General features: G+C 50.5%; 1 protein-coding gene across 1 annotated transcript; it reads right to left on the minus strand.

Annotated features, from left to right (window-relative positions):
• Positions 1-269: 269 nt before the first annotated feature.
• RPRML (reprimo like) lies at positions 270-605 on the minus strand. The gene has a single exon (XM_073325509.1). It carries the CDS (start codon positions 603-605, stop codon positions 270-272), a length of 336 nt encoding a protein of 111 aa, XP_073181610.1.
• Positions 606-12,198: the final 11,593 nt, after the last annotated feature.

Below are 12,198 nucleotides of genomic sequence, written 5' to 3' on the forward strand. Positions count from 1 at the left end.
TTTTTGCAAGTTTTCATGCAAAACGTAACACATTTCTGCATGCAACATTAGGATGGCAATTTTATTATTGTGCTTAACACAGGGCCAGAAAGATGTCTCCGTCCCTTTCACCAGCACGTCTTTCATTCAGCACAGAAGGGTTATTTACCCTGTACACCAGCATGTTGCAACAAATCCGGATTCCACACCCGGCCCCCCATGTGCATGGGATTGCACTTCTCGACCAGAATTCCATACCGTTCACTTGCCTACAGACTCCTGGTATCCTCTCAGTACAGCCCCATGATGGCAGCTCCCACGTCCTTAGACGGTCTGCGGTCCTTGACCAAAAAGTTAATCATGCTCTCCGACTTGATGAGCAAGTTGCAGCCCAAAAAGAAGATCCCGAACACCACAGTCAAGGAGAGGATGCAGAGCACAGCAATCTGGACCACCCGTGTAATGTAGAGGCTCCTCTCGTCGGGCAGCAGGACGGAGGACCCACCATCGCTGGCCACCACCGAGCTGGTGCCATTGCAACAACCCATCAAAGTGCCTAGGTCCTGGGTCCTGTTGGAATAAACTCCTTGCTCCATGACAGTCTGGTTGAAAAAGGTCCCATTCATTTTGCTGTTTTCATCCAGAATCTCCACCCAAGGGGAGAGAGAAAAGCCACTTTTGGTTTGGAGCCAAGACAGGGGTTGAGGTAGATTCGTCACTACCTCACTCTCCTCACGGTGAAGCGTCAGGTACTGGAGAAACTTCTTCAAGGCAGCAAGCAACTAGGCAGCCAATTTGCATAGCTGAGAGATGTCTCACTCACTGATTCCTCTGTGCAAGGATATTATAAACATGAGCCCCCAAACAGAGCAGAGAGAGAAGGCAAGGGGGGTACAGGGAGGGGAAATCTACAAGCAAACAGGCAGGAGATTGCAATTTACCCCGTCCCTGGTCCCGCAAAATCCCTAATCTCTCTCCAGTGCTCTAGGAAAGCAAAGCAGAGATGCACATTCCCAGTCGTGAAATTAACACAGAAAGAAGATGCTGAATCCTGCAGGCTGGGAACTGAACAAATGCAAGTTCCAATCGAAAGTCTACGTGGTGCTAAAATATCATCACTTGTCAACTCCACCCTCTCTGGTCCCCCAGGACTGCTGCCCCCCTCCCCCTCCGACACCCTACCTACAGATCAGTGATGCCCCCCACCCACTCCTAGCCCCCACCATCCCCACTCATTGCTAACCTCTCCCACTCCTGACTGCCCAGACCGTGCTGGCCTCCGCCTAATCCTGACACACATGCCTAGTGCTGGGTACTGCTGTCTCCCACCCACCCCTGAACTCCCATCCCTTGACATGGCTTTCCCCACTCCTGGCCCCCATCCCCACTCCCTGCTGCCCGCTCATCGCTGCCTCCCTCACATCCCTCCTCCCCCAGTTCAGTGCCATCCCACCCATTTCTGGACCCCCAGCCAAGGGCTGTGCCCCCTATGTCTCCCGCACTGGGTCTCCCATGCTTTGAAAAACAACCTGCCAGGAATGTTAAGGCTGCCAAGCTGAGCGCTCAGAAGTTAGAGGGGGCACAATGAAGGTTGCTGTGCCCCCTTATACACATACCCTTAGCTCTGCTGCCTTGGGCATGTGCATTATATCAGCCTTAACCACATGCCCACTTGCTACTTTGTTCACAGGACCCTCGTCCTGTCCAGTTCCCAGGATGGACTGGGAAGACAGGGAGCAGAGACCAGCCAGGGCAGGGGGAGAGCAGAAGGCAAAGGGAAGAAATGGGCTGACAAGGGGACGGAGGAGAGCAGAGGGTGTTCTGAAGAGGTGGGGAATGGAATAAGAATTTGCAGGTGGGTCCTAGCAATGCCAAGACCCCTTCCCTCCCTCCCCTGGCTAGGAAAGCAGCTTCGAAGTGGGGGTAGCTACCCCCTATCTCCAGACCCCATTCCCATGAGGTCCCCTCCCTCCCCCCCAATAGTCCTGCCACCAGCGGAGGGGACTCGGGCGCCGGTCTGTTATTTTGGGGGATGCATTGGCCCACTGGCTGGACTCTGCTGCTCCATCATTCTTGTTAGGGGCATCCTGTGTCTGACCATCCCCAGGAGAGACTGAGTGGGTGGGACAGACCAGCTCCCCACCCCCTGAAATCCGTGTAGGGACCAAATCCAGAGGCAGCTGATGCAGATGCTGGGGGCAGAGGTGAGAGCAGGACCAGCCATTGTCTATAGCCTGAATTTATTATAACCTTCCTAGGACTGGCGCGTCACATCCATTCCCTAGGGAGGGGGGGTTGGTTACCAGTAAACTCAATCCCCCAGGAGACAGACCCACTGGTGCAGGGTTAATCTCCACAGTCTGTGCTTTGCGTCCTACATCCCTTTGATCTTCCATCCCGTCTTTCCGCTGAGCCTTGGGAATTCCTTTATAAACATGACTGACGCCTCTCAGGATCTGAGCTATTATCCCTGTCTTATAGATAGGGAAACCAGCAGGACATCTACCCTGCAAAACAAGACCCGCGAGAGTGAGTCTCAGAACCTGGGTCAACTAGGTCACTCAGGCTTGCACTACTGGGCTAGAAACAGTGGTGTAGACGTTCCCATTCAGGCTCGGGGACCCTCCCCCCGTGCTGGGTTTCAGAGCCCGGGCTCCAGCCTGAGCCAGAACGTCTACACTGCTATTTTCAGCCCCATAGTACAGGCCCTGTGAGTTCGAGTCAGTTGACCCAGGTTCTGAGACTCGCTGGTGCGGTTTTGGTTTTGCAGTGTAGACGTACCCTAAGGCACAGAGCAGTTTAAGGCCAAAATTGTCAAATACAGCCACTGATTTGGGACGTCTCTGTTTTTTAGGTACCCAACTTGGGTCACCTTGGGGTCCCCATCCGGGCACCCAAAAATGGAGAGACCCATCCCCAAATCACTGCTCACTTTGGAAAATTTCAGCCTAAGCAACTGGCTCCAAGGCCATGCAGTGAGTAGAATAAAAACCAGGGGCTCCATTCCCCACTGCCCTGCACCCGGTGCTATCATTTACACCAGCACGAAGTGCTACCCAATCAGACTGAGAGCGTTTGGCACAGGTGCCAATGGCTATGCAAGGTGAAGGACAACTGAGAATTAGACCTCAGGAGTCCTGGCTCCCTGACCACTGCTCTGACCCTGAAAAGCACACTTCCCCCTAGACCTAGGACTAGAATCCAGGACTCCCCATTGTCAGACCTCTCTCTACCAACCAGGTGACACTTCGTGTTCGCAAGCAGCTCCCCCTCGATGTCTGCTCTCAGCTGGCTGGTTAGCATTAGCCTATTAGCTCACGGTGAACACGCTGGGGCACCATAAAAGGGGAGAATCCTTCCAGAGCTGGCTTTGTCATGGTTTATTTTTTATTTGCTTGGGGTTGGCAGACAAGCCTTTCTCCTTATTGTTACTATAATTATTGGCTGATTCTGCCGTGTGCGGAATGCAGAAGGCTTTAGAATAGGGTTAATGGAGATTTAACAGTGAGGGGTTGTTGAGAAGGGACTGAAGATTACTGGCTGAGGGAGGGTGAACAGTAACTTGGCAGCAAGGTGGGAAAGGATTAAGTGGGGAGGTTTCCTTTCCTTTTAATGGTGATTTGTAACCTGGAAAGGTATGGGACTCGTGCCTGTCTTTGCTTCTTTGTGGCAGATAGAGAAGGCCTGAAAGTTTTAAAAAATTATTTTTTAGTTGTTTGTTTTTCAACATTAGCTATTCAGGCCTTGTCTACATGAAGACCTGCCTGCCGGAGAATGTGGAGGGTTATGACTAGCCCTGGGCAAAGAACTGATTTTTCCATTCACTGACCATCCCAAACCAACACATGGTTTGGAGTTGGATGTTCAACCCCAGCCAAAAATGTTTCTTGTCGTTGGTAGGGGTTTTAGCTTTTAAATAACAGGGGGGTAAATTTCTAAAGAAAAAGTTGTCTTGGTGTGAAAATGTAGAAACAAAACATTTTGATTTTTTCTGATTTTTTTAAGTGTTTTTTTTTTTCCTGTTGAAACAATTTGGCAAATTCAACACAAATTCACAGAACGTTTCGGTCAACCCAGGTTTGCATTTTTCAGCGAAGAAACGGTTCAGATGAAGAGTGGCTCCCAGCTCTAGTTAGGATATAACACATACGCAGGGAAGTTAAAAAGCTGGTATCTTTTCCAGGGTTTATGCACACATTTACATTTACATGGGAGCAAAGTCCCATTCGCTTAACTGGGGTTATTCTCAGCCATACCGAATGCCGATGCCTAAGTCTTTGTAGGATTCAAGCCTTTTATTCCAACTTTTTGGGAGAAAAGCTACGTTGGAGAAATAAACTCTGAAAGCTCCTGCTGAGCATCTCTGAGTCTTCCAAGGAGACCTCCAATCAAAGCAGGAATGCCCAGTCTTGGCCATCCAGACAGAAATAAAATCTTTTAAAAATCCCAACCAGTCTTCCATCCATCGTTAAGAAGCACAAAAGAGGCACAGACCCTTTTTGCAGGTCACCTTTAAAGTGCTAAGTTTTTTTAAAGTTCACGGCAAAGTGATTAATCTCAGAGCCTGGTGAGCAATGCAGAGCGAGAACCCTTTGGGGGCTTTTTTAATACATTGATGTTAGGCTAAGAAATGCTTCCTGTGCTGGTATCCTTTCACCTTTCCTTTTTTAAAAAAAATAAAATAAAAAGAGTCCCTAAGGAAGCAGGAGCTTCAGCCCCTGAAAGTTGAATCCAAAGTTTTCTTAATTGCATCCAATCCGATGACAGGAGTGTGCAAGCCTGGGATTGTTACCATGGTGCAAAACATCCCCTGGCTTCAGAGAAGGGAAGCAAGGTCAAGTGCTATGCTGCAGAGTCTCCCATCCATACGCCACATCAGGATTTTGGAGCAGCCAAAGCAGAGACAGCTCCTGCATAAACTGGCCCTGGCTTTGCAGGAAACCAGGCTCAGATCCTTAAAGGTATTTAATCACCTCGCTTCCACTGATGTGAGGATCTGGGTCCTACTGTTATTCCATGGGATTCATCCTGAGGGCCAATAAACACCTTGACAGGACAGGTGAGAGTTGAAAGCTTCAGGACTGTAAGGGCAAAGACCGGCCATTGGTTATTTTTACATTTTGTAGTGAACAGGCTAGATTGTATGTGTACCACTGCCCCCTACTGGATGGAATCAGTAATGCTCAACTGCATATCATAAGCCCTATATTGCTAACACTTAGTGGAGATTCTCCTTTAGCTCAAGTGACTTTTGGAGCAGGACTGGGTGGGGACTGGGCTTTCGGAGCAGGACGACCTGAGGTCTATCCCTGCTACTGATTGGTCATGGTGGCAATAGAGACATCTTGATGCCAGTTTCCACCCATCTCCAGTAACGGGTTACTAGTTATGATTGCTGTTATTTTTAAATGTGTTTGTGATGAGTTTCAGCTTGACAGCCCGGGAGCCTGGAGGCCTCTAGTTATCCCATCCAGGGTTGGCGTGAGTAGCAGCAACACAAGATCACCGCACCCTGCCCCATCCAATGTGTCTCCTCAATCCTCCTCATCCTCATGACCCACCCATTCCTTGGCCTCCGTGCTGGGCCTGCCATGCTAGTGGCAACGTTCCACAAACTGGAAGCCTGCCAGGAACAAGGCGGCTTCCCCCACAGGGGCCAGGAGGCCTGGGGCCAGTCAGTCCTGCCCTGGGCTGGTATTGGGCTTAAGAGGAAGGATGCCCAGCAGAGCAGAGGGCCAGAGAAGTGCAAAAGGCAGCAGGGGTGTGTGGCAGGCTCCAGGCAGGAAGGCTCAGGAAGAGCAGGGAGCAAACTAGAGGATCCCATCCCAGGAGGGGCTGAGGGCAGGGAGGGAAAGGAGCGTGGGCAGGGTGAAAGCTGAGCCCAGAGGGTGGGCAGAAGAGTGCTTGAATCAGCAGAAAGAGGACAGACCCCTGGGGAAGGATGGGGCTGGGCCCAATTGGTTACTGGGGCAAAGGCTTTGTGTTTTGCTTGCTTTGTATTTGGATACCCCAGGATGTGGGGGTGGTGGGGGTGGAGTTTTGGTATTGACTTAACTGGAGGGCCTAAGTCACTGCAGCAAAGCACCTCTCCAGCGGGAGGAGACTAAAAATGGATGTGGGGAAACTGAGGCAGGAGTGCTGCAGTGATCGGTGTTGCTGTGGGGGGTGCTCTGGGACTGTGCGCCTCATGACACCGTCCCCATAGGCATCTGACTAAGACCAGCTCATTCCAGACCACAATATGCCAAGCTGGTCACTGCCACACTGAGCAGCATTTGACCCAGGGCTGATGGGGAGGGGAGACATTGTATGTGGGCCCTGAACTCAGGGCGGCCTAACATGTCTGTAACTGGGGTGAAATGGGTGGGGGCGGGGCCCCAAATGTCTCTCAACAGGCCTGCTTTGACCCTGTCTACTAGTACCAGTCCCACGGGCCAGCCAGTCCTCCAACAGTGAGCGAAGGGTGGATGTACAAGGTGGGGTTTCCTGCATTGAGCAAATGTTTTGTTCATTCCAGCATTTTGTGTGCGACGATCAGGGGTTATCGGGGATCACACCCTGCAAGAAGCTAACCTGGTATGAAAATCCTCTGTCACAGATCCCTGGAGCTGGGGAAGGATCGAGTTCCTGCCAGCTCACTGGCTCTCCCTGCGGCTGGCAAATTCTGGGAAGTTCCCTTCATAGATCTCAAGATTAGAAGGGACCATTATGAGAAGACCCACCAAGGGGATGCAGGGAGTCACTGGCACAGCTGGGAAAAGAACCTAGGCGTCCTGACTCACCAGCCCGTGCTTTAGCCACAAGACCAGCCTTCCCCCTCACAAAGGCCTGGTCTTCTGCTGTTCAGGGTCTTTTTATTGACACCTATCAAGGCATTGCTGCTACCCAGAGGCTCTGAGCCTGGCTGGCCGGGGAGACTAAAACCACAGTTACTTTCCCTAATACAAGGGAAGGAGGCCAGAGAGGTTTAGTATATGGCACCAGCCCAGATTTAATGGCACACTGCCCTCCTGCAGCACCTGCCGTCCCAAGCTATTGCAGTAGCACCTTGGACCCCAACCGTGGATCAAGACCCAGTTGTGTTGGGGGCTGCACAAACACAGAACAAAAAGCTAGTGGCTGCCCCAAAGAGCTGACAGTCTCAGTAATTGGATTAAGGAAAGGGAACTGGCTTAAGAGTCAAGACACCTGAGTTCTGTTCCTGGCTCTGCCACTGACCTGCAGCATGACTGTGGGCAAGTCACTTCACTCCCTGTGCCTCAGTTTCCCCACTTCTTGTCTATTTCGATTGGAAGCTGTCTGAGGCAGGAGCCGTCTCTCGTGACCTGTTTGTACAGCGCCTGGGTTCTGGAGCCGATGCCTGCGTTGCAATCACTAGGTCAGACTTCTGCCCAGAAGGGGAGGTCTTGGGAGCTGTTCCTGCTCATTTCTGCAACCCACCTGTGACAGGGCATCAGGAGCTGGTGCAACGGGGCTAAAAAGAGCAAACTTCAGACAGATGAGGTACATCCCAACTGGTGCACAACACGCTGTGAGTGGTCAGGACTCCGCCCCTTATTGCCAGCCTAGTGATGGAGTAAGGACCCCTGACTGCAGCCAGAGCCGTGCATCAGATGGCAGAGAATCCCCTGCCCGCCCCCTGCCCCTCCCTCCAACATAGTGTCCTGCACCCCCCCCCCAGACACCCTGGGCAGCCCAGAGCTGAGACTCCCCGCCCACAGAGTGGCGATCCCTTAGCAAAGCCTGGTCCGAAGCCCACCTCACCATCAGAATTTAGAGGCCGCGCTGGGGGGTAAATCCCGGGTGTGGAAGGAGCTGTCCCTACAGGATCGGATAGTGCCGCAGGAGCTCTCTCTAACCCTCCATTCATTTCACTCCCAATTCAAGAAGCTTTTGCCCCCTCTGGTGGCTGCAGCCTGGCAACAGCCGTCCTTGTGTCTCTGCCAGGGAGTTTATGGTCAGCTTTGTGGGGCACCAGGTCTGGCCAGATGCTTTGTAGGCCAGGGAGGACCTGGTGCCATGGGGTAGGAGTCTTCTGTCTGAATGGGGCAGGGGGGAAGAGACGTCTCCAAGTCCCGCGCAGCTCCTGAGGGCAGGGGAAGGCCTCAAGCCACCCCTGCGTTGCCTCTTCTAGGTGTGCGCTAAGGAGCACGGGGGGCTCTGCTGCACGGGTTCCAGGACGGGTGAGGGAAACGCAGAGGGATGCCAATCCCGCTGCCCAAGGCACACTCTGCACATGCCCCCGTAACACCTCGGCATGAATAACTCCGCATAAGGAGGGGACGTGCCGAGCCACCCACTGCACCGTGGGTGTGCTACAGTCTCTGGAGTCCTCGGAGCAAGGCCGGATTGATTTTCTAATGGAGATGCTCTAGTTCAACCACAGGTTGTCTGGCTGGATGCACGAATCACTGGCCGAGCGTTTCTGGCACAATGGCCCCTGCTGACCTTAAAATCCAAGCCCTCAATGAAACTTCCTTCCTGAAGGATCGCAAAGTGCAGTGCAAAGTTCGTGTGTAGCCAGCTGGTGAGTGTGTGTCACCGTGTCCCCTCTGGGCTGAGCCACAGGAGTTGTTACAGCCCCCAGTGGGCGACGGGGAGGGGGTGGCTTGGCTTTTTAGCCGAACCTGGACCTACGAGTCTTTTTAGCTCTGGAGGTCCCCAGTTCAGTCCCTGGGGTCCCAGCCAAGAGGGCAGTTGTCAGATGTGCAGAGCTGCTGGATCCCAAAGCCATTTCTGCACCAGTTAGTCAAATAGGGACACAGCATCGTAAACCGGTCCAGGGCAGGTTTCAGGCAGGAAGATGGAGCATGACCAAATCAGGAAGAGGAGGGGGATGAGGCATTTCTAGAACGAACATCAGAAAGATCCAAAACACGAGTCCTCATAGCGCTGGGAGCCTTTGACCGCCCAGGCATCTGTTGGAAAAGTTATATAGCAAAACAGAAGTCCCAGTAAGCTCTCCGAGCATACCGGGGACAGTTTTGTGTTTCAGAAAGTGGAGGAAGTCACCAGGAGGACGGCCATTTTAGACTTGGCTCTGACCAACCGGAGGAATCGGTAGTGACTCTGAAGGTGGAAGGCAATTTGATGACAATAGATTTCATGAGCCTACAGAAAGGAAGGTGTGAAATCAGCAGACTAAGGCCAAAGGACTTCCAAAAAACAGACTTTAGCAAGCTCAGAGAACTTGCAAGTAAAGTCCCATGGGAAGGAAATTTAAGGGAAAAGGGAGTTCAGGAGAACTGGCAGCTTCTCAAGGAGACAATATAAAGGCACAAGTGCAAACTATCCCCAAGCGAAGGAAAGATAGGAAGAATATGAAGAGGCCAGTATGGCTCTATCCGGAGCTCTTTAATGACCTGGAAATCAGAAAGGAATCCTACAAAAAGTGGAAACATGGATGAATTGCTAAGGAGGAGCACAAAAGCCCAGCAGAAGCCCATAGGGACAAACTCAGAAAGGCTAAGGCACAAAATGAGTTACACTAGCAAGGGACATAAAGGCAATAAGAAGAGGTTCTATAACTACATGAGCAGCAAGAGAAAGATAAAGGAAAGTGTGGATCCTCTACTTAATGGGGAAAGAGAGCTAACAACTGGTGACATCAAGAAGGCTGAGGGGTTTAAGGCCTATTTTGCTTCGGTCTTCAATAAAATGGTTAATGATGACCCGACAGTCAACAAAATGAATATTAACAACAAGGGGGAAGGAATGCAAGCCAAAATAGGGAAAGAACCGGCTAAAGACTATTTAGATATGTTAGATGTATTCAAGTCAGCAGGGACCAATGAAATTCACCCTAGGTACATAAGGAAGTAGCTGAAGCGATCTCGGACCCATTAGCAGTTATCTTCAAGAACTCCTGGAGGATGGGTGAGATCCCAGAGGACTGGAGAAGGGCAAATCTAGGACCTCTCTTTAAAAGGGGGAACAAAGAAGACCCAGAGAATTATAGACCAGTCCTGACTGATTCCTGGAAAGATACTGGAACAAATTATTAAACAATTTTTTGAGCCTCTAGAGGATAATAGGATTATAATAGTCAAGAACAAATCATGCCAAACCAACCTAATTTCCTTCTTTGACAGGTTTCTAGCCTAGCAGATGGGGGGAAGCTGTAGACATGATATATCTTGATTTTAATAAGGTTTTTGACACAGTTCCACATGACATTCTCATAAGCAAATTATGGAAATGCGGTCTAGATTCAGTTACTATGAGGTGGGTGCACAACCTGTTGAAGGACTGTACTCAGAGACTAGTTATCAATGTTTTGCTGTCAGACTGGGAAGTGGATCTAGTGGGGTCCCACAGGGGTCAGTCCTGGGTCCGGTACTATTAAATATTTTCATTTAATTATTTGGATGATGGAGTGGAGCGCATGCTGATCAAATCTGAAGATGACACCAAGCTGGGAGGGGTTGCAAGCACTTTGGAGGACAGAATTGGAATTCAAAACAGCCTTGACAAATTGGAGAACTGGTCTGAATTCAACAAGATGAAATTTAGTAAAAACAACTGCAAACCTTCATTTAAGAAGGAAAAATCAAATGGACAACTACAAAATGGGTAACAAGTGGCTAGGTGGTAGTCCCGCTGAAAAGGATTTGGGGGCTATAGTAGATCACAAATTGAACATGAGTCAACAGGGTGATACATTGCAAGAAAAGCTAATATCATTCTGGGCTGTATTAACAGGAGTGTCATATGTAAGACACGGAAGGTAATTGTCCCGCTCTACTCGGCACTGGTGAGGCCTCAGCTGAAGTACTGCATCCAGTTCTGGATGCCACACTAGGAAAGATGTAGGCAAATTGAAGAGAGTCCAGAAAAGAACAACAAAAATAATAAAAGGGTTAGTAAATCTGACCTCCAAGGAAAGGTTAAAAAAACTGGGCATGAGTCTTGAGTAAAGAAGACAGCGAAGGGGAACCTGATAACAGTCTTTGAATATGTTAAGGACTGTTACAAAGAGGACGGTGATCCATTGTTCTCCATGTCCACTGAAGGTAGGGCAAGAAGTAATGGGTTTAATCTGCAGCCTGGGAGATTTAGGTGAGATATTAGGAAAAACTTTCCAACTCTCAGGATAGTTGAGCTCTGGAACAGGCCGCCAAGGCAGGTTGCGTAATCCCGTCATTGGAGGTTTTTAAGAACAGGCTGGACAAATCCCTGTCAGGGATGGGCTAGGTTTTTTGGTCCTGCCTCAGCACAGGGGGCTGGACTTGATGACTTCTCGAGATCCCTTCCAGCCCCACATTTCTATGATTCTATGACCTCAGAGGGGACTGGGAAGCTGAATAAAGATTGGCCAGGCCACCAAACTCCCCTTTGAGGACACCCCCCAGTTCTTCAAACAGAGGGAGTTGGGGTCTTTAAGGCCTCAGTGGGGTGTCTCTGCCTAAAGACGATCTCCATAAACACCAGCCAGCTGACACTATTAAAGTCTTTACAGTGTTACTATTGTGGGTAATAAATGTTACCGTGACACTTGCAGGATTCCTGCTACTTTTCTTTTAGTGCTTAAAGTGAGGGAATTAACTGGAAATGCCGTGTAAGACCAGCACTAAGGGGTTATAATCAACAGGACAAAAAGTCGGTGTGAGGCCAGACACTTTGCCCAGTGACTTTTTTCTGCATCTGCTCAGCAGCAGTATGCACATGAGGACACTAGGGGGCAGCACCAGAACACCATGGAAAGGACACGGGGCAGCCGAGGGAACCAATGAGGGTTCAGGGTGCGTGTTTTGAAAAGCGGTGCCCTGGAGAGGAGACCAGGCAGAGTCAGTCGCTCACAGGCTGCTCACACTAGTGGCCTGCCGCCCTTCCCTGCTGGCCCAGGCCCCTTGGTAGCTCTGCCCATGCACTTAGCTTGCATCCTCCCAAGTTGTTGCAGAGTTCTGTGCATGCTAGAACGTGGGGGTGGATAGGAGCAGGAATCACATGGGGGAACAGGGCAGAAAGGTTTCTATAGCCACTAGTCCACACTCCCTTCCAGACCCTGCACTTGAACTCAGGCCTCCTGGCTCTCTTTGTTCATCTGCTGTCAGCAACTAGCTGTGAAACCCACTGTCAAAGCATGTGTCTCATCCTCCACCAAGGAGCAGGTCCTCAAGGAATCAATCCTGAAGCACTTACATGAGAGGAAAGTGATCAGGAACAGTCAGCATGGATTCACCAAGGGAAGGTCATGCCTGACTAATCTAATCGCCTTCT

The sequence above is a fragment of the Lepidochelys kempii genome, chromosome 27 (genome assembly GCF_965140285.1).
Source record: "Lepidochelys kempii isolate rLepKem1 chromosome 27, rLepKem1.hap1, whole genome shotgun sequence".
Lineage (NCBI taxonomy): Eukaryota > Metazoa > Chordata > Testudines > Cheloniidae > Lepidochelys > Lepidochelys kempii.